Below are 22,598 nucleotides of genomic sequence, written 5' to 3'. Positions count from 1 at the left end.
CCGGGCGGGCCCCCCCCCCCCCCAGTGCACTTTTTGTTGTGCATCGGGCCTCTAGTATATATATAAAAAGTCATGGGGAAAATATTAGTCTTCTACTTTTGGATAGCTGTTGAGCAGAATAATATGAATTTTTGTGCATCGGGCCTCTAGTATATATATAAAAAGTCATGGGGAAAATATTAGTCTTCTACTTTTGGATAGCTGTTGAGCAGGGGAATAATATGACTTATCCGGCTGTTCTAAGAACATATTAGAAACAAGAGTTTCCAGGTAGGAAAATATTTTAGTACTTTTGGAGAGAGAAGACAAAATTGGACCAAGGTAATAGCAGTTAAGGTAGTGAGAAGTACTGAGATATTGGGTGTATTTTATAGATAAGTGTCTTAGGACTTGGTGATGGATTAGATGGGGCTATGAGGTAATATGGATGACTTTAGGTGTTTCACCTAAGCAACTACATAAATAGTATCATTTTATTTATATAAAATGGAAGAAGCGGGATTAGGTAGAAAATCACAAGTATAATTTTAGACATTTTAAGTTTGAGATACCTATCAGAGCTCCAAGTACTTTTATGATACATATAGTTGGGTATACAAATCTGTAGTTCATGAGGGAAGGTGGGTTAGGACTAGACAAATTTGGAAGTCATCAATATATAGGTAGTATATAAAGTGATAAGACCAAATGAGATTATCTAGGGCAGGGATTAGTAGACCTTTTCTTTTTTAAAAAGTGTATTCACAGAATTCTGTAACCCTTACCACAATCTAATTTTAGAATGTTTTCTTCCCCTGTCAAAGAAACTCCATACCCATTACCACTCTATTCCAATCTCCTCCTGAAATGCTGTTGCTCCAGCCCGAAGCAACTACTGATTTTTCTGTCTATAACTTTATCTATTCTGGCATTTCACATAAATGAAATAATGCAGTATGTGGTCTTTAGTGACTGGCTTTTTTTCTCTTAGCCTAATATTTTCAGTTTTCTCATGTTATAGCATATATCAATACTTAATTTATTTTTATTGCCAAATAACATTTTATTTATCCATTTTCCAGTTGATAGATACTGGTATTTTAGTTGTTTTCACTCACTGGCTATTAATTTAGGATGCTGCTATGAACATTTGTGTACAAGTTTTTGTATGGATATGTGTTTTCATTTCTCTTCGATATATACAAGTGGGTTTGCTGGGTCATAGGATAATTTTATGTTTAACTTTCTGATGGACTGCCAAACTGCTTTTCAAGTATTTCAGATATTTTTGTGTTTTCCAAAGTGCATTCCCAAAGCAATGTATGAGGGTTCCAATTTATCCATTTTTTCACCAATACGTTATTGTCTTTTTTATTATAGCCATTCTAATGGGTTTGAAGTGATACCTAATTGGGTTTTGATTGCATTTTCCTAATGATTGGTGATGAGCATTTTTTCATGAGCTTGTTGGCGTGCCTAAGTGTACATGAGTGTATATGAGTGTCTTTTTGAGAAAATGTTTATTAAAATCCTTTGCCCATTTTGTAGTTGGGTTATTTGTCTTTTTATTGAGTTGTAAGGGTTCTTTACATATTCTGGGTACAATTTCTTTATCATGGATATGCAAATATTTTCTCCCGGGCAAACTTTTTTTGTAAAGGATAGTTGTTGTTTTTTATAGCTTTGAAGCAATGATCTCTGTTGCAAGTACTCAACTTATGCTATTGTAGTGCAGAAACAGCCATCAACAATCCTATTTAATAATAGACCAAATGCAAATTGACCGTACCTTTGCTACGCCCATAATAGGCTAATCAGCAATATGCAAATTAACCGCCAACAAAGATGGCGGTTAATTTGTATACGTAGGCGCGAAGCGGCAGAGCGAAGACTGAAGGCGGCTCTGGCCGGAGCAGCGAAGGCTTGAAGGCGGCTCCGGCCAGAGCAGCGAAGGCTTGAAGGCAGCTCCGGCTGGAGCAGCAAAGACTGAAGGCGGCTCCGGCCGGAGAGAAGGCATGGGTCCCGGGTGCCGGAGGAAAACGGTTGCCGGCAGACAGGGGAAGGGAAGGCCTATTGCACGAATCTTTTCGTGCAACAGGCCTCTAGTAGATAAATAATGGAGTATTGATGTGCTCTAATAAAACTATTTGATGCATGAACTTAGTTTGCTTAGCTCTGATCTAGGGGAATAAGTATGGATAGGAAAGAGAAGAGGTCCAAGCACTGAGTTCTTTGGCACTCTAATGTTTAGAAGTCAGAATCAGGAGAACCAAACCAGCAAAAGCAATATAAGAGGAAAACCAGGTAAGTGAATTCCATTGAAGCTGAGTACAGAAAATGTTTCAAGGACAAGGGAGTGATCATCTGTGTCAAATGTTGCTGATAAATTAATGAGAACTGATGATTGGATTTAGCATTATGACAGTTTGGAGGACCTTTCCAGAGTAGTTTTGGTGGGTGGGAGGCAGAAGTCTGACTAGTATAGGTGAAAAAATGGGAAAAGAGAAATAACAGTATTGTAACACTTTTAGTGCTGTAATCGAAGGAGAGAAGTATGGTATTTGCAGAGCAAATGGGATCGAGAGGGGTTTTTTATGGTTGTGTTTCTTTTTTTTAAAGACGGGAGGCAATAAGGGAATAAATGTAGATAAAGAAAGAAAAGGGCCTATTGCTGAGCCTTGGGATATGACAACATTTAGAGATCAGGAACAGAAGAATTTACAGAAGAAACGAATCAGTGAAGTAGGACAGAAACCAAAGGAATGATGATTTGGATGCTGATGTGTCTTAGGGAAGGAAAGATCTTTTTAAAAAAATTTCATAGGACTGAGAACAGAGCGTTTACATTGCTAAGATCATATACTAGTGACCTTGGCAATTTGGTTTCAGTTAACTGAGGATGACACTTGATTGTAGTGGATTTGGGAGAAAGTGCAGGTAAGTAAGTGGATACACAGCTATTCTAGAGAATACTGTTGTAGTATTTTGGTATGAATTGAACAGATGATCAGGCCAGTATCTGGAAGGAGACCAAAATTTTATGTATGTATGTATGTATGTATGTATGTATTAATATGTTTTTATTGATTTCAGAGAGGAAGTGAGAGGGAGATAGAAACATCAATGAGAATAATTTATCAACTGCCTCCTACACACCCACTACTGGGGATCGAGCTCACAGCCTTTGCTCTGATCTGGAATTGAAGCATGACCTCCTGGTTCCCAGGTTGATGCTCAGCCATTGAGCCACACTAGCCTGGCTATTTATTTTTAATGGATTATCTTATGTTTATATGATGGTGAAAATGTTTGAGTCTAAAGGCAGAAGATATTAAAGGACTAAGTTCTTGAGTAGAAGAGAGTAGATGGGCCCTCACCAGTTTGGCTCAGTGGATAGAGCGTCGGCCTGCGGACTGAAGGATCCCAGGTTCGATTCTGGTCAAAGGCATGTATCTTGGTTGCGGCCACATCCCCAGTAGGGGGTGTGCAGGAGGCAGCTGATCGATTGTTTCTCTCTCGTCAATGTTTCTGACTCTCTATCCCTCTCCCTTCCTCTCTGTAAAAAAATCAATAAAATATATTAAAAAAAAAGAGAGAGAGAGTAGATGGTTTGTAGTGTTCAATTGAAAGAATAGAAACAGTCAGTGTGGCTAGCCAGTGTGGTTCAGTTCTTTGGGTGTCATCCCGTGCACCAAAAGGTTGCCGTTTCAACTCCTGGTCAGGGCACATGCCAGGTTGTGGGCTTGATCGGTGTACAGGAGACGGCCGATTGATGTTTTGCTCTCACATCGATTTCTCTCATCCTCTCTAAAGAAAAAAATCAGTAAAAAATGTTTTAAAAAATGAAAGAACAGAAATATTGTATTTATTGATACAGGAGAGAAAGCTGAGATTTTGGTGTTGATGCAAGTAAATAGGCAGATTCAGTAGTAGGAAGATGAAGTAGGTCTCTACTGACTGCTTCTGAGTCTCAGTATTAATCTTGAGGTCCCCCATCTGACCGTGGGAAAGGAAGATGGGGAAGTTAGAGAGGTAAGCAAAAAAGGAGAAGGTATAACATACTTTCCTTGGAAGGTGAAAAATTGTGGGAAATAGAGAAGGAAATGAAAGGAGCCATGCAGTTAGGATTTTGGATGTAATAACATTTTTCTTATGCTTTAATAGCCAAAGCCTTTTCATGAAATTGAGGGTTCAATTTAGCCTCTACATATCTACCCACTTAAGTATTCACACCTTTGTTTTGGGAGGCCTGTACTGGGCAGTGGTTTCTTAGTGACATACATCTGTGGATAAAAACCTTAAATGTAATGAAATTGAAATATTTTGTAAGTTGCCTATGAACTGAAAGCATTTTTTTCTGTCACTGTGCTATATTATATTCTCTTATTCATGGAGTTGTATATACCATGATGTGGAAGGTATTTAAAAGAAATTACTTGATAATGATAATAGTTATATATTTAGTGTACAGACGACTTACATATTAACTGCATTTTTTGGTTTGCTTATTTCACAGAATGAAATAGAAAGTGGAAAAATAATATTTTCAGAGCATCTTCCCTTAAGTAAGTTACAACAAGGCATAAAATCTGGTACATACCTTCAAGGAACATTTAGAGCCAGCAGGGAAAATTACTTAGAAGCTACAGTATGGGTTCATGGAGATGCTGAAGAAAATAAAGAGGCAAGTGTGTAAATATATTCCTTATATACTAAAATACTTTTTGTTCATTATTTTCTTTTATAAGTGTTTAAAATTCTATATGAGAATTTAAATTTGCTTTGTACTCCCAGTTTATCAGCTTGAAAGCAGTTTGTGGGAGGTATAGATACTAGAATTAATCACTTTTTTAGAAAACTACTTATTGAAGAAAATAATTTCTATTACCCTACTTTTATTGTTTAGTCAATCAAATATTAATGAATAGGATACCTCTTTTTTATATATTAAGACCAGTTATGGAGAATACTATTTACATAACATGTAATTGCTTCAGAAGACTACATACTTTAAAGTGAATAGCAATTATTTTGGGATACTTACTGTTTGCCATATACTCTGCTAACTGCTTTGCATGCTGCATTTCATTTAATCTTCAACCCAGCCTATAAAAGTGGTACTCTTTGTGTTTCACCTATCGGTACCCTGAGGTTTAGACAGGTTAAGAAATTTCCCTAAGGTCTCTTGATACTAATGTAAGAGTTATGGCAGAGCCATGAACATAACCCATGTTTTCTGACCATGTTTTTTTCTACTTGATATTGAGAAATTAAGAGGGTGTAGTAAACGGACACAATAAGGAAGAAAAATATAAAGGAGGACAAATAGAAATACATAGCGACATTCAGAGTATATCTAAACTTCTTTTAGGTAACCTTCCAATTATTACCATTAGAATATCTGGACCATGCCATTTACTGTTTTACAGATAATCTTACAAGGGCTTAAAAATTTAAATCGAGCTATTCATGAAGACATTGTGGCTGTGGAGCTTCTCCCCAAAAATCAGTGGGTAGCACCATCTTCTGTGGTTTTACAAGATGAAGGTCAAAATGAAGATGATGTGGAGAAAGAAGAGGAAACAGAACGCATTGTATGAAACCAAGCAAGTTTTAATTTTTGTCTGTGTAATTTTTGTATAAGTAGTCAGTGTGTTACTTTTGGAGAATATTACACAAATTTCATTGCTTTCAGATTTATTGAACAAAATTATAGTTCTACAGAGTTGATTTTTTTCCCCTCTAACTATTTCAGTAGTCTTCTTTTAAATGAATATCTGAATTGGCTCAAGTAAACAGGTTGAAGTACAAAAAGACTGTTAACTTGAGTATGAAACTGGAACCAGCGAGTTTTAAGTAAATAAAATTAAAATTTTCTGAAATGCTTTTATGTAATGTTAAAATTCCCTTAGTATAATAGATGTTCTACTGGGCCTTTATATTTGGGTCTGTTTAATAAGCCCTTCTCTATTACCATATTTATTATGAAAGAGAATACTTTCGGTTGTTCTTAGGAGCCAAAGTTTACCTGATACGATCAATTTATTTCCCTATTTTAGAATTAACAGGAATAATGTAATTATTCATATATTAGTGGTTCTTTTTCCATGAACTATATTCTGGAGCCTTACTATGACATTGTGCCTGTAGAGGGGTTCTTAAACTGGACTGGAGGGCCGGAACAAAAGCATGGATGGAGTGTTTGTGTGAACTAATATAAATTCAAAGTAAACATCATTACATAAAAGGGTACGGTCTTTTTTTTTTTTAGTTTTATTCATTTCAAACAGGCCGGATCCAGCCCGTGGGCCATAGTTTGCCCACGGCTGGTCTAGGCCAAAGAAGAGTGTTTAGAAGTGAAGTACCATAAGGTTCTTCTGCTGTTTCTAATAAGAAATATTCTTTGGATTTTTATTTTGGATAAAAAAAGAACCATTAAAGATATATCTCTTTTTTTAAGGATTTAATAAATGCCACGCAGCTAATTAGTGCATACTACTATTAAAATCCTAGTCTATTAATTCCCAGACCTCTGTATGTGTTAGTAAATCATGATATTAAAATTGAAAAAGAGTTGAATTCTGACATACTTATTCAGTTATATTAAATTTTTTCAATTATCTCTTTGTAGTCCCTTTTTATTATGGAAAATGTCCATGCTTTGGTTTGGCATGCCATTGCCTAGAATTTTGAAACATCAAGATTCTGTATTTTTATGACATAATTTAGGGCCTGAAAATATTAGTATCCATATTTGTATTTTAATTATGAAGAGAAATTGTGTCATTGTACTTAAAAGAAAAATAACAAGATTTTTATTTTTAAATCCCAGCTGAAGACTGCTGTAAATGAAAAAATGTTAAAACCTACAGGTAGAGTTGTAGGAATAATAAAAAGGAATTGGAGACCATATTGTGGCATGCTTTCCAAGTCTGATATTAAGGAGGTGAGTAGAGAGTATATTGCTATGTAATAAAAAATGATATAATTTAATAGAACTTAGAGCCTTCATCCTGTGATTTTCTGTGTGTATGTGAAATATTTTTTTTCTAATTTTCTCTAGTCAAGAAGACATCTCTTTACACCTGCGGAGAAGAGAATTCCTCGAATTCGGATAGAAACCAGACAGGCGTCTGCATTGGAAGGACGGAGAATTATCGTTGCTATTGATGGATGGCCCAGAAATTCCAGATATCCGAATGTAAGTTTGAATTAGTAATTTTATTTTAGAGTAGTTTATTCAAAATTTGGGAATAAAATTGATTCACTTAGTGAAACTAGAATATGCTTGTTTGTAAACTTCATACTTAAATTTAGGAATATTTCACAAAATTACTTGATAAGTAGTGCATCCAATTTGAAAATTAATCTTATGAAATTCCAATGTAAATCATTTGGTTACTTTTATTCAATTTTTCAAACAAATAACTTTTGATAGTGACTACAAAAATGGTGTTTAAGACCTAAGTAGATGCCAATAAACAGATTTTAAACACAGATTTGAAGCACATTTTAAACTTGAATGATTATAGGAAATAATTTAGGCCGTCACTAAAGTCTTCATCATAAACACTTGAGAATTGTCATCTTTATCAGCTTTAATTTACCAAGGAGTCATTTCTAAGAAGTAGTTATGGGTACATTTAGAAATACTAAGGTTACAAATAAATGCTCAAGAGCTCAGTGTGATAATAAAATATAAATTACCTAATAAAAAGTGACAAAATATACCTTTCTAATAATAACTTTTGGTTTTAGGGACACTTTGTGAAAAATTTAGGTGAAGTTGGAGATAAAGAGACTGAAACAGAAGTTTTGTTACTTGAGCATGATGTTCCCCATCAGCCTTTTTCACAGGCTGTCCTTAGCTTTCTACCAAAGATGCCCTGGAGCATTACTGAAAAGGTAAGTTGATAAGAATTCTTAGTGATTTTATAAATGACTATATCTGGTTTAATTTTGTTTGAATTCTGTATGGGTTTTTAAATATGCAGAAACTGTGATTTCCCCCTCCCCCACATTTAGTTCGTTAAAGGTCTCTTAGCTATTACAGAAATCACTTGCTTTACTAAAAGATAATTTTTCTAGAGGACCCACACTACCTTATGTCAAATTTTTCAAAGGCAAGGAAACCACAAGTTGCAAATCATGTCTGGTAAGATGAAGTTGTTGTTTTGTTTGTTTTAAATTCAGGGTGTCCCCCTGTATATTGTTGATTGCATAAGAGCTGTGCTGCATTTGTATTACCAAAACAGTTTTTTATTTCTTAATCATGTGGCATCTTGTAGGACATGAAAAACCGAGAAGACCTGAGACATCTATGTGTTTGTAGTGTGGACCCACCAGGATGTACTGATATAGATGATGCTCTGCATTGTAGAGAGCTTGAAAATGGAAATTTGGAGGTATTCATTTTGTAATTACATTCTTAATTAAATATAGTTTTGTTTTTCAGTTCATTTTCTTTTCACCCATCGTAGAATTTATTTGTGAATTATTAGTGCCAAGTATAGTTGGTTGTAGTTGCAGAGACTAATGGGCATGTTTTAAAAATTGAAATGGTGAATGTGACAGTCTTTTTTCAATTTAACTAAATTTATTAAAACTCTATCCAATTAAACATGTTGATATCTTTTTATTTTTATCTTTTTAAGGTTGGTGTTCATATTGCTGATGTTAGCCATTTTATTAGGCCAGGAAATGCTTTGGATCAGGAATCAGCCAGAAGGGGAACAACTGTGTATCTTTGTGAAAAGGTAACATCATCTGTTTCCTTTTTCTTTTTTTTCTTTTTTTGTATTGATTTCAGGGAGGAAGAAAGAGGGAGAGAGATAGGAACATCAATGATGAGAGAGAATCATTGATCAGTTGCCTCCTGCACATCCCCTACTGGGGATCAAGCCTGCAACCGGGCATGTGCCCTGACCGGGAATCAAACTGTGACCTCCTGTTTCATAGGTTGATGCTCAACCACTGAGCTGCACCATCCAGGCATGTTTTATTCTTAATAATAAAATCATCTGAGGTGTTTGCTTAGGAAAAGACAGCCTCAGTATTTAGTGAAATTTGATGAATAACTATTATAGTAATTGTCCAGTTCATAGTTGGAATAGTACATGAATTAGCTAAAAGACTAATAATATATAGAATAAGGTAACCTTAAATCAATGAAAATATTGCAATGTTTTTTGTTATTGAGTGGTCCAAATAACAGGTATGTATAGCTGATAGAATTATTCAGTAGCATTTAACTTATACTGTTTATGGGTAACTAATTAAAATGTACTTTTTGTTTTTTATAAAGTTAAGTAATGAATTTACTCTGTCACAGTTTGCTGTTTATTCTTCTTTATGTATAGTCTCATAAAGTTACAGAGAAAAATTGTGATAGTAGAGGGGAAAATTAAGCTTAGTCTGTTATGAATTCATTGTCAAAGTTGTATGTAGTTTTTTTACATAGAAATTTAGTGTCATCTTTTTTAGTATTTTAAAAACACCATATTGTTTGTGGAAAGCCTTGGAGAAAGGTCCAGTCATAGAGCTAGCAGGTCTTGTGTCAGTTATCTAGTATACACTTCATATCCAGACTAGAGATTTCAGACTCTCAGAGGACAACTAGGTGTTTAGTCTAGAGGACTTATTCTTAGAACCACTGATATGAAATCCACTTTCCTTTCGTTGCTTTCATTTTATAACAATTTTTTGTAAGTACTTTTCTATAAATAGACTTTTTATTTCATGTTTTCTTAATTCTATTCACAGAGACCAGAATATTCCTCCTTTCTTATTAAATTAATGCTACTTGAGAATAGAACCTCAAATAAAAAAATGTATGGAAATAGCTAAGTAATCTGCAACTCTCTTTTATCTGTTCCAGAGGATTGACATGGTTCCAGAGTTGCTTAGTTCTAACTTATGCTCCTTAAGATGTAATGTTGACAGGTATTTATGCTTGTTTTTTCATAAGAATATAGTAGTTACTATTTTAACTGATTCCCATGAACAATTATTGTCTATTTCCCCCCATAGGCTGGCATTTTCATGTATTTGGGAAATGAATCACAATGCTGAAATCTTAAAAACGAGGTTTACCAAAAGTGCCATTAATTCAAAGGTTAGTTTCATGGTTAATATTTGTTGTTTAAAATCTTTGATACTTTTGACAGAGTTCTAGAATGTTTTGAAAAAGCTTAGGCTTAAGAATAGTTAAGAATTTTTTCCCCAGTGTTACAAAAAAATCTAGATTTTTGAAGTTACCTGCTTAATTCTTGATGTTATTTAGAAATGAGTTTATGTAGCCACTAGAGGCCCAGTGCACAAAATTCATGCACAGGTAGGATCCCTAGGCCTGGCTGGCGATCAGGGCCGATCAGGGCCTTCCGGCTGCCAGCCAGGGCCTCCCTTTGTTCCACACAACCCCCTGGTAGTCAGTGCACATCATAGCAAGCAATTGAACTCCTGGTCTCCTGGTCAAACTCCTGAGGGGACACTTTGCATGTTAGCCTTTTATATATATAGATTTTCCTGTATTCAGACACTGAAAGCCTGTATACTTAACATATTGTGGACCAGTAGTTTTATTGCTAGCTTTACCCAGTGGCCAGATAAGTTTCTATTGAACAAGTACAAAAAACATTTTACATAAATGTTAAAGGCACGCTTTAAAATTAAATACCCATTGCATTTTGAAGTTATTTATTACATGTTCTTACAAGCTAATATCTTTTTAAAGTATGATACTCTGTAAAACACTGTATAATACGAAGCGAGAATTCTCATGATCCGTCTGCAATGTGTTAAAAAGACCAAATAGGTGGTTTTTACCCTGACTCAGGAATCCCATTTATTATCTGAAGCAGTCCCAACTCATGACTGGTTAGCATTTTCAAAGTTGTCCTGTATACTATCTTCATATTTATTCATAGAAATTATCTTACACATTTGTGTTCAGACAGAATATCTTCCTCATCTTTTTCCTTTTTTTGTACTTCTCCCCAATTCCCTTTACTTTTATTTTAGCCTGAGTCTTCCCCTAAGGTTTGCCAAACCCCTTTCCTTCCAATGTTCCAATTCTAAAATTTACCTGCTTTTTCTCTGCCTTTAACAACATTCTTTCTGTTATGATGACCTAGCAGTTGGAAAGAAAGCTGTGTTAAACTGACAGTGCTATGTGAATGATTTAAACCTTCCTAGATTTTATATTTAAACTAGAGGCCCGATGCACTTAATAAATTTTTCTTTAATTGTTCGCCATTGTGTAGGGGATTAATATCTTGTAGAAAGTATTTCACTCTACAGTTATTATCAGAGAATAATCAAGTATTATTCTCTACCTGAGTATTTATACATTATTTATAAATAATGTATAAATACTCTTACCTGAGTATTTATACATTATTTATATGAAAGTAAGATGAGTTTAAGAAATTTATATACTAACAATACTGCCATATTACTTTAACTTAAGTTTGCTTATGTAGCATAATGCATCAGATAAGTTAATGAACCAGAAATCAGATGTGGAATATAAATATTACACTTAGGAATGTCTCTTTTGTTAATGATACTTAGTTTTTTCAAAAGCATGGATTTTATGTATTGGAAATATAAGAAATGTAGTAAACTAGTTTTTATAATTTGAAAGGGTTATATTAACATATGGTTTCTTCTTTAGGCTTCCCTTACATATGCTGAAGCTCAAATGAGAATTGATTCAGCAACCATGAATGATGACATTACCATTAGTCTCCGTGGACTAAATAAATTAGCTAAAATTTTGAAAAGAAGAAGAATCGAAAAAGGGTACATTTGAAAAATATCTACTAATATAGTTCTTAATTCATTTATCTTGTTAAGATAACTTTAGAACTCTTTAAAGTGTCTTATCATGGATAATGATTACTTATTTAATAGGATGAATAAGGTCTATTATGTAGAGCAAGCATATCAAACTGGCGGCCCGCAGCCGCATGCCTCGTTTATTTGACCCCTGTTAGCCTTTGAGTTTGACATACTTGATGTAGACACATCTACTTCTACCTACCTTTTAAAAAAATATTTTTTTTTATTTATATCAGAGAGGAAGAGAGAGATAGAAACATCAATGATGAGAGAATCATTGATCGGTTGCTTCCTGCACGCCCCCTACTGGGGATCGAGCCCCAACTGGGGCACATGCCCTTGACCAGAATTGAACCTGGGAACCTTCAGTCCCCAGGCCAGTGCTCTATCCACTGAGCTAAACCAGGTGGGGCTATTTTCATGGTGGTTTTTTTTTGTGTGGCATTTTTATTTTTCTTAAATATATCTTTATTGATTTCAGAGAGGAAGGGAGAGATAGAAACATCAATGATGAGAGAGAATCATTGACTGGCTGCCTCCTGCAGGCCCCTACTGGGGATCGAGCCCCAACTGGGGCACATGCCCTTGACCAGAATTGAACCTGGGAACCTTCAGTCCCCAGGCCAGTGCTCTATCCACTGAGCCAAACCAGCTAGGGCTATTTTCAAGTAAGATGTAAACTTGGCATTGTAATATAGCTTCTTAAAATTAGGGTAGAAAAGATACTTTTTAAGTTATAAATGGTCTTTAATTTTGTAAATAGAAGGTCATTACTGGTAGAAGCTGTCATTGAATCTTCTCAGTCGTAGGAAGAATTGATAAAATAATCATTAAAAAATAAAATCACATCCTTTGCCTTAAAGGAGAAGTTCTGTCTTATCTTAAATTATGCCTAAAAGAATAAATGTTATGTCCTATATAGTGGTCTGTGAATAAAAAAGTGATCAAAATATGATTGGTATACCTTGCTTTTTTAAGTAAAGATATATTAATAAACACAAAATAAATCTGATGAAGAACCTTGTAAATACTGCAGGGCAAGAAAGGAATATTTGTTGAGATTTCATTGGTAGTATTCCTTTTGTAGCTCCTCTAATAAAGGTGAGGAGTTAAGGAAGAAAATGAATTTGGATCTCATCTCTTACTATTTTTTCCCTTTTCCATGATTGTACAAGGTAACTCAGCCTCATTAAAATTCTCAGTTTTAGGTTGATTTGTAGCTGACCTGATGAAAGTAGCATCAAGGGGCAAAGAAACATTAGACTTACCTGGCTTATGGGAATTTACTCTTCAAAGGAGAAATTGCCAAGTCATTAAATGAACCAGGCATGTAGAGCACTTAGCATAATATGTTATCTGACACATAACACTCAAATATTAATAGCCATCAGTGATTGTAACATATTAGTAGTTGTAGTTTATCAGTCTCTTCTCCATTGGTTGAGTTTATGGGAAAGATACTTTTGAACTGTGGATCTTCTAATATCAGTGATCTACCCATAGCAGCTTCCTTTTTGCCTCTCTTCATCATCCCTCACCCCAATATATGGTTTTCCATGGTAAATAATATGCTGCCAATAACCTTCTTTATTTGTAAAAGTGATTACAAACCCATGTAACTGAAATCTCATAGTTTGGGGACAAGAAGATATGGAAAACCTCAAAAGTACAGGGACTCTTATTTTATTGTGTTGCTATTATGCTTTCTTATTAAGTGCATTGTAGATCTGTAAAACTTAACAGGTGGTCCAAAGCCTTCAGAAGAATAACTTGCATACTTGCTATAACATTTTCTGTTTTAAAAGAATCACTTCCAGAATTAAGTCTGTTATTGGTTCACTTGAGTAATTTACCTCTTTAATTTTTATTTAGGGCTTTGACTCTTTCTTCTCCAGAAGTTCGATTTCACATGGACAGTGAAACTCATGATCCTATAGATCTACAGACCAAGGAACTTAGGTATGCATTTTTTTTGATGGCCATTAGATAAGATTTTGATTTTAAATGTAATGTCTGGTTTGTTAGTAAATAAAACATAATTTAGACCAAATTAGAATTTGACTAGTAATAGTTATGGTAAGTAAAAGAGGATTGCTCTGATTAATTTCCTAAGTATTTAGTGTAGAATTTACTGTGGTAGGATGGAATAGTGGTCACAGAGCTTAGAAGCCAGACTGCCGAGGTTTGGATACCGCTTCTGCCACTATTGCCTATACAACGCTGGACAAGTTATTTGACCTCTTGGTGCCTCAGACTAATAATGCTACATAACTCAGAGGGTACTGTCAAGAGTGTTCAGATGTTATACTCAGCTACTGTTGTTATTGTTTTACTAGATGCCCAGTGCACAACATTTGTGCACTTGGGGGGGTGGGGGGTCCCTCAGCCTGGCCTTTTGCAGCCCTGGAGCCCTCAGGGGATGTCCAACTGACAGTCTGACATCCTTAGCGTTGCTGCTGAGGTGGGAGAGGTTCCCACCACCGCCAATGTGCTCGCCAGCCGTCAGCCCAGCTTCTGGCTGAGCGGCACTCCCCCTGTGGGAGTGCACTGACCACCAGGGGGCAGCTCCTGCGTTGATTGTCTGCCCCCTGGTGGTCAGTGCACGTCATAGCAACTGGTCATTCAGCTGTTTGGTCGATTTGCATATTACCCTTTTATTATATAGCAGCGGTTCTCAACCTGTGGGTTGTGACCCCTTTGGGGGTCGAACGACCCTTTCACAGGGGTCGCCTAAGACCATCGGAAAACACATATATAATTACATATTGTTTTTGTGATTAATCACTATGCTTTAATTATGTTCAATTTGTAACAATGAAAATACATCCTGCATATCAGATATTTACATTACGATTCATAACAGTAGCAAAATTACAGTTATGAAGTAGCAACGAAAATAATTTTATGGTTGGGGGTCACCACAACATGAGGAACTGTCTTAAAGGGTCGCGGCATTAGGAAGGTTGAGAACCACTGTTATATAGGATTGATTTAGTTAAGATTTAGGAAGCAGGGAAATTGGTTAAATCAGAATTAGGCCTCTTTTCCATGCCTCTTATATAAGGTAATTCTGAAATTAATTTTGCACTTATACTTTTCTTAGATGACTGAGAATTGAAATGGAAATATACTTGTTGGTTAGTTAGAATTAGTATGTGCCTCATAGCATTAGAACTAAAATTTAAAAAATACCTTAGTGGGGGGGAACTTCTGTGCAAATAAGTTTTAATGTTAGTATGAACAGTGAGCCCAACAGTAGGAGCTTTTTTGAAGGAAAAAATTGAATCTAATGCCAAAATAGAACACTATATACTTCTTACTACCAATTAGAAGAAAACATTTCTAAGAGATTGTCCCCATAAGTTTTAAAGGTATAGGAGATGTTAGTAATATTTTAAAAATTAATAAACTTTAGCAATCTTGTCAAGAAGTTATAAGATGTTATTTAAAATGGAAAGAGGAATGATAGATTAATAATACATGTTCAGTGACTTGGGAGAAATAAACCATGTAAACAGAAGGCGGATAATTTATTAAACTAAGTTTTAAGTGGACATAGGCTATATTAAAAGGCAATATCAGATTGCTTAAGAGTTTTGATATAAGTTATGTGGACTTGGATCATGTTACTATTTTTTTAAATATATTTTTATTGATTTCAGAGAGGGAGGGAGAGAGATAGAAACATCAGTGATGAGAGAGAATCATTCATTGGCTGCCTCCTCCACGCCTCCTACTGGGGATTGAGCCCACTACCCCAGTATGTGCCCTTGACCAGAATTGAACCCGGGACCCTTTAGTCTACAGGCCAACACTCTATCACTGAGCCAGACCACCTAGAGCGGATCCTGTTACTATTAATAACTCTGACTTTGAGCAGAGAAAAATACTCAGTCTTCTTATCTGCAGAAGAATAAATTATATACACGTGTGTGTGTGTGTGTGTGTGTGTGTATATACACACACACACATACATATACATACACACATATATATATGACACAATACATATAGCACTTATAGCACAATGCCTGACCCATAATAAGCATCTAGAGTAGTTATTATAAATATGATCTCTTCATTTGGCTGATTTATCAGTGAAAGTTTAAATTTTTAAACCAAAATTTGCATGACAAACTTAATTTTTCTTAGTAAACTTTATTTTTATGAATTTATAGTTAAATAAAAATCTATTTTAATTTGGGCTCAGTAAAAGGAGGTAAAAATGTTTATGATTTAGATTTTATATATTAAAATTAGCAAAACTTCTGTTTTTTAATGCAATTCGTAAAGTCTTCTCTAGCACGAGATTTTCTTACACAGTAGATGCATAGTGAAAGATTGTTAGCATAATAGGAGAGAAATGAAAGAGCCCTAAGTTATAAAAATATACATGTGCACACACATATGAATGTTTATATAGGAAATTTTTCTATTATCTTGTAGGTAGAAAAGGTATCCTGTAAATAAATATGATTTATAGAAGTCTCAGATTCTCCTTCCTTATTTAATGATTTTTTTCATTGGCAGAGAAACAAATTCCATGGTTGAAGAATTTATGTTACTTGCCAATATCTCTGTTGCAAAAAAAATTCATGAAGAGTTTTCTGAACATGCTCTGCTTCGAAAACATCCTGCTCCTCCTCCATCAAATTATGAAATTCTTGTTAAGGCAACTAAATCCAAGGTAAGGTCCTGTAGTTTGAAAAGTTATCTATCCTTGTGTTGTGATCTATCCATTACACTGAATAATCTACTTACATCTCCATAAAAATGTTCTTGTTTCTTGATGCAAAAATATGCCAGTAGTTCTTAGTTTTTAATTACTGAAATGTACTTCACAAAAAACATTGTGTACATTTAAGGTGTACAACATATTAATTTGATTCATTTATGTAGACTTAAGTTATTTGCAGTACCCTAAACATAATAAGCTCTTCCATATCTCTGTGCCATTGTACATGTTCCTCATGCCTATGTTACTTCATGCCTCCTCTGAACTGCCTAAGAGACTTATAAATAATTTCTTTCTCTTTACCTTTAACTCAGTTAAACCCTCTTTATATCATGTTCCTAAGAAGGAGGTCCACTTATTGCATATATGGAAAAAGGAAAAATATAGAAAGGGCAGCATTTTCTCAGCCTCATATACTCCCATTGCCTCTAGTTAGTAAATTTTCATGTAGGCATAAATACCGTTACCCTTGGGGTGACTATGGCTTACATTGATTTTTTTTGTATCACTTGTTCAGGCCTCATCTTTTCCTGTCCAGAAGAGAGCTGGAAGGAGTTGTTTTGAATTATTCTAACAGGATGGTGTTGGTTTCTGAGTTTTTAGACCATTATGGTGGGCTTATCCCTATCATAGCCATCAGAACAAATTCAGCATCTTCTCTGCTCTAAGGCTTATGCTAGAAATTGGGTGATTTATTCTTGTCTTATTTCTTCCTAAAACCTGGGTAGAGGAAGGAGGGTTTAAGTATGTTTGCCACATCTCCCAATGAATAATAATGCAGCTAAATTCGATGTACCACAACATTGAGTGGTAGTGACCAATATAGTTTGTCTCTGGCCTTTAATTCTAATTTGAATGGAAGGAAAATGTCTGCAGAGAAAATCCAGACATACAAGTCAGTTTTGATTTTTTTTTTTCCTACCCAGCAAAGATTAAGAAGGCACAAATTGGGCTTTGAGAAACAGCACTGCTGCTCCCACCATCCTTTCTTGAGAATGTTGATACTTCAGTGTATTTAAATGCATTCAGAAAATGTTAAGCTTTGATGTTGCACAGAACAATTATTGCTTTTTATAAATTTACTAGAGGCCCAGTGCATGAAATTCGTGCAGGGGTGGGGGGTGTCCCTTCAGTCCAGCCTACACCTTCTACAATACCACCTTCCCTCAGGGTGTGCTCACCAGCCCTCTGACCACAATTCAGTAAGTTGGCCTACAGGGAGAAAGTGTACTCTCCATGTAGATGTTTCTAGAACTCTCAGACCTCCACTGCTGTTCTGAATTATAAATTAACTAGAGGCCCGGTACACAAAATTCATGCACGGGAGGAGTTTCCTCAGCCCAGCCTGTACCTTCTCCAATCCCGGGATCAAGTCTAAACTGGCAGTTGGATATCCCTTTCACAATCTTGGACCGCTGGCTCCTAATCACTCACTCACCTGCCCCTCATGGTCCCCCCGCCGGCCTGGTCACCCCACGCAGCCTGCTGTTCAGTCTTTTGGTTGTCCCTCACTAACCCCCTGCCAGCCTGGTCATAGGCAGCCATCTTGTGAGGGCGTGAGGGTTAATTTGTATATTACCTCTTTATTATATAGGACTAGAGGCCCGATGCACAAAATTTGTACAAGAGTAGGTCTTCCTTCCCCTGGCTACCAGCATTGGCTTCCCTCCGGCACCCGGGACCTGGGCTTCCCTGCGGCCACTGGCAGGCACCCGGGACCCGTGCTTCCCTCACAGCCCCGGCTTCGCCTGGAAGGTTGTCTGGAAGGACATCCAGTTTAATTAGCGTATTACGCTTTTTATAAATTTATTTTTAGTCTCCTAGGGGAAGGATAAAAGGTATAAACACGTATCTGATCAGAAATAAGCACTTATTATCTGTTCAATTTGATTTGTTATATTTTGGATACATGATGGTACTGATTTTAAAATGTAGTGCTCTTTCCCTCCTCTTTTTCACAGAATTTGGAAGTTAAAACTGATACTGCCAAGGCTTTGGCTGACTCTTTGGATCAGGCTGATTCTGCTACTTTCCCATATCTAAACACTCTGTTAAGAATATTAGCCACTCGCTGCATGATGCAAGCTGTGTACTTCTGCTCTGGAATGGATAATGATTTTCATCACTACGGCTTAGCATCCCCAATATACACACATTTTACTTCACCCATCAGAAGGTACTTTTTCCTTTTGAAATGAAAGGAAATAGAAAATAGTTAATTTTGACAAGACATTTTAATGCTGATGTTGCATGGTTCTTGTTTCACCTTTATATATCTAGATATGCGGACATCATTGTTCATCGGCTGTTGGCTGTGGCTATTGGGGCTGACTGTACTTATCCAGAGTTGACAGACAAACATAAGCTTGCAGATTTATGTAAAAATCTTAATTTTCGGCACAAAATGGCTCAATATGCCCAACGTGCATCAGTGGCTTTCCATACCCAGGTATTGCCCTCTCTTGATAATATTAGGAGAGATGAAGTTTTATTCATTTTTAATTTATGTTCAGAATTGTTCTGTTCATTTAAAAATATTTAAGACAATTCTTAAGGTTGTATGTTATTTTACAGCTATTTTTCAAAAGCAAAGGAATAGTAAGTGAAGAGGCCTATATTCTTTTTGTGAAAAAAAATGCTATTGTGGTGTTAATTCCAAAATATGGATTAGAAGGTACAGTCTTTTTTGAAGAAAAGGACAAACCCAAGCCACGGCTTATTTATGATGATGAGGTATAGTATTTCTAATGTTTTTATTTTTGTTTTCTTTTGGTGGGGAGGGGAGGGCAGGCACTTAGTTTTTTGATAGGTTACAAATGGTACCTATAAAGGGTAAAATTGCTTTTTGTACCCTGCAGAATTTAATTGTGCCAAACAATTATACTCAGTTTCTCAGCATATTGTCCAGCATACAACATTGGTCATGGTTTCTTTTATACCATGTAAAGTTTCCCTCTTAAGGAAAACTTGAATTACACTTTCCTTAGGTGCAGAGATGGAGTAAAGTGAAGGAATAAATAAATGACTGTTTAGAGCCCAGCGAAGGGAATTTTTTAACTTGTTTCCAATGTCGCTTATCTGACACACTCCCTACTTCCCTAACCTTAGAACTGCAAAACAATAATCTCTGCCTTCAGTACCTTTGTGTATTGTTCTCAACAATGTGCTGGTGAGACACCTGAGAGTAATGAATATATATTGGGACCATTTTTTTTTATTCTTTATTTATATTGGGACGATCTTAATGAGAGGAGGAAGTATGGTAGCTTACATTTGTGTGAGGTTACTAAATTAGTGGTTTTTGTTATATTTTGAACATCTTATTAAATATTAAAGTAAAATTTTAAATTAATATGAAAGGTAAATTATAAAGAATTGGAACAAATCCCAAAGTCTGTAGAAGTAATTAAACATTGCAAAATGTCTCTTGTTTAGATACCTTCACTTAAAATAGAAAATACTGTGTTCCATATATTTGATAAAGTTAAAGTGAAAATCATGTTAGACTCGTCGAATCTTCAGCATCAGAAAATTCGAATGTCCCTGGTAGAACCACAGGTAAGGCAAACTTTTGTTGTAATGGAATGTATTTTGTGAAAGACGGATATAGTCATAAGTTATTTCTGTTTAGTGATAGAGGGAATTCTTTAAGTGTGGAGGACAAATATTTGCATAGCAGTTCTTTTTTTTAAAAAAATATATTTTATTGATTTTTTACAGAGAGGAAGGGATAAGGATAGAGAGTTAGAAACATTGATGAGAGAGAAACATCAATCAGCTGCCTCCTGCACATCCCCTAAATGGGGATGTGCCCACAACCAAGGTACATGCCCTTGACCGGAATCGAACCTGGGACCCTTCAGTCCGCAGGCCAATGCTCTATCCACTGAGCCAAACCGGTTAGGGCTGCATAGCAATTCTTATTTCTCACTGATCTCCCTAGGCCATAGGATCCAGGTTACCTAGGTTTCTTCTTCTGTCATTGGTACCAAAAGCAGAGCTCTTTGAGATCTCTCGCCTAGTCAATTTTCAGTTTTATCAGTTTTGAAGTTGCATTTTTGAAGATAAGACATTGGTTCTTAACTTTTGTTTTGCCCCAACATACCTGCTCTGATGCTGACGGTCACAGTGGCTCAGCTAGGATAATTGGACATGTTAAACACACACTTCCCAAATGACTTATTTCTCATGTGTTGATATCATGTCTAACATTTTGAACCACTGTTACCCTGTGTGTGAAATATATACTTTGTATGGAAAACCTTTTCCCCATCTACCCCTATATCCTTTTGAAATTGAAAGTATCAGTGGGGAAAGGGGAAATGAGAATGAGATTTATTCCTTATTTTATACTTTTACTCAACCTAATTTTCCCCCATTTGTATTACTTTAGATACCAGGAATAAGTATTCCTACTAATACTTCAAACATGGACATCAGTGAACCAGAGAAAAAGAAGAAGAAGCTTGAAAAATAGCTATAGCCAGCAAAAAAATTTCAAGGGTTGGTTTCCTTTTAATAAAATTAAAAACAAACAAACAAACAACAACAAAAATTGAGAGGACATTTCTAATCCTAAGAAGTGTGTGAAACAGTTTATTATTTTAAAGTGCATTTTAATAATTTTTAAAATGTACATTTTTATTGAACTGTTGTCTGTGTCTGTCCCATCATTTACTTCTGGACTGAACAAAGCTATTTATGCAGAAAAATTGAGTTGAATATCCATCACTTAAATAGTGAGGATAGCAAATTCAGGGATCTGTAAAGATCATTTAAAGGGAGCATTCATGCTCTCATTGAAGAGCAGATTAACTTTGCAAAAGTGATTTGACTATTTAATATTGATTAAAAAAAAACTACCATTTCCCTATGGAGAAAAATAGAATGTTTTTAGAAGCAAAGAACCATCTATCTAAATCTTGAAAGCTGTGTTTAGTATGGCAGTGTTTGGATTTCAAGACAATTAAGATCTGTTGGGAATTCAGTAATCTGTGCTGTCTTTAATTTATCTAACTTACATTATGTACTCTGTTAGAAAGCCTCTTGCAGTTCCTAAATGATGCTTGAACAGTTGTGTGTGTTTGGGAGTTGGATATTGTAGGAAGGCAAGACTGGAAAAAATAGTTGCTTTATACTAGGAAATAAGAGTGATCATCATTCTTGACCTTCACCTCAAATATCTCCCCCAAATAAGGGATTAGGACCCAAAGAAAGACTGAAGAGTATTTTAAATGTCACATCATGTTACTTATAAAATAAAAAGTAGGTAATGAATGGCTTTTAAACTGCCTGTGTATCAGATTATATTGGAAAGGGGGATTGTGTAAATAAATATTAAAGGGAACAAATTGAAGTTTTACAATTTGACGTGTCAGAGTGACTATTTCCTTTGTTAACCACAAAAATTAGTAATGATAAATTGGTGCTTTCAAAAATATTTTGAGATAGTTACCTTAAAACATTTTACTTGGCTTATTCAATCTCTTAAGTACCTACAGTGTACCAGGCATATCACCAGTTAAGTAAACTGCCTGTGCCTTGAAGGGACTTGCGGCACAATTAGAGAATTGGCATATATGTCAGAGGTATACTAAGTGGGAATAATTACAGTGTGTACTTTTAGGCGCTCAGAAATTATTAGTTGATTTGTTCCAGTGTCCTGTTACAGAGGAAAACATCCACACACTGACGCAGAAATTGTTTCAGTTGAAGGAAGATAGCTTTGAGTTGTCTTGGGTCCAAGTAATGGACAAAGACAAGAGCAGAAGTCAACAACCTTTTTGTAAGGGCCAGACATTTAAGGATCTGCTAGTGTGCAGTCTGTTACCACCTGAGTACTCAACTCTTCTGCTCTTACAATGTGAAGCAGCCATAGACTATGCAAACAAACGCGCATGGCTATGTTCCAACAAAACCTTATAGACACAAATTTAAATTTCATAATTTTCATGTGTCATAAAATATTATCCATTTGATTTCTCACTCCCCAAACTACTTTAAAATTCTTGGCCAATGGACCATAGTTTACCTGCAGTAGAGG

At 35.5% G+C, this 22,598-nt stretch overlaps 1 protein-coding gene across 1 annotated transcript in view; it reads left to right on the top strand.

The window, feature by feature from the left end:
* Positions 1–21,920, top strand: part of DIS3 (DIS3 homolog, exosome endoribonuclease and 3'-5' exoribonuclease) — a 30,332-nt gene extending 8,412 nt beyond the window's left edge. Inside the window, exons 5-21 of the mRNA XM_014532883.1 lie at positions 4,496–4,663; positions 5,409–5,573; positions 6,812–6,925; positions 7,043–7,180; positions 7,738–7,884; positions 8,268–8,384; positions 8,634–8,735; positions 9,857–9,921; positions 10,009–10,093; positions 11,654–11,781; positions 13,693–13,779; positions 16,351–16,507; positions 18,517–18,731; positions 18,836–19,004; positions 19,130–19,288; positions 19,991–20,113; positions 20,949–21,920. Coding sequence (XP_014388369.1) covers positions 4,496–4,663; positions 5,409–5,573; positions 6,812–6,925; positions 7,043–7,180; positions 7,738–7,884; positions 8,268–8,384; positions 8,634–8,735; positions 9,857–9,921; positions 10,009–10,093; positions 11,654–11,781; positions 13,693–13,779; positions 16,351–16,507; positions 18,517–18,731; positions 18,836–19,004; positions 19,130–19,288; positions 19,991–20,113; positions 20,949–21,032 — 2,223 coding nt within the window. The 3' untranslated portion in view covers positions 21,033–21,920. The remainder of the gene's footprint in view (positions 1–4,495; positions 4,664–5,408; positions 5,574–6,811; positions 6,926–7,042; positions 7,181–7,737; positions 7,885–8,267; positions 8,385–8,633; positions 8,736–9,856; positions 9,922–10,008; positions 10,094–11,653; positions 11,782–13,692; positions 13,780–16,350; positions 16,508–18,516; positions 18,732–18,835; positions 19,005–19,129; positions 19,289–19,990; positions 20,114–20,948) is intronic.
* Positions 21,921–22,598: the final 678 nt, after the last annotated feature.

This window comes from Myotis brandtii, unplaced genomic scaffold, assembly GCF_000412655.1.
Source record: "Myotis brandtii unplaced genomic scaffold, ASM41265v1 scaffold92, whole genome shotgun sequence".
Classification (NCBI taxonomy): domain Eukaryota; kingdom Metazoa; phylum Chordata; class Mammalia; order Chiroptera; family Vespertilionidae; genus Myotis; species Myotis brandtii.
Note: the sequence above shows the minus strand (reverse complement) of the source record. Positions and strands in the feature narration are given on the sequence as shown.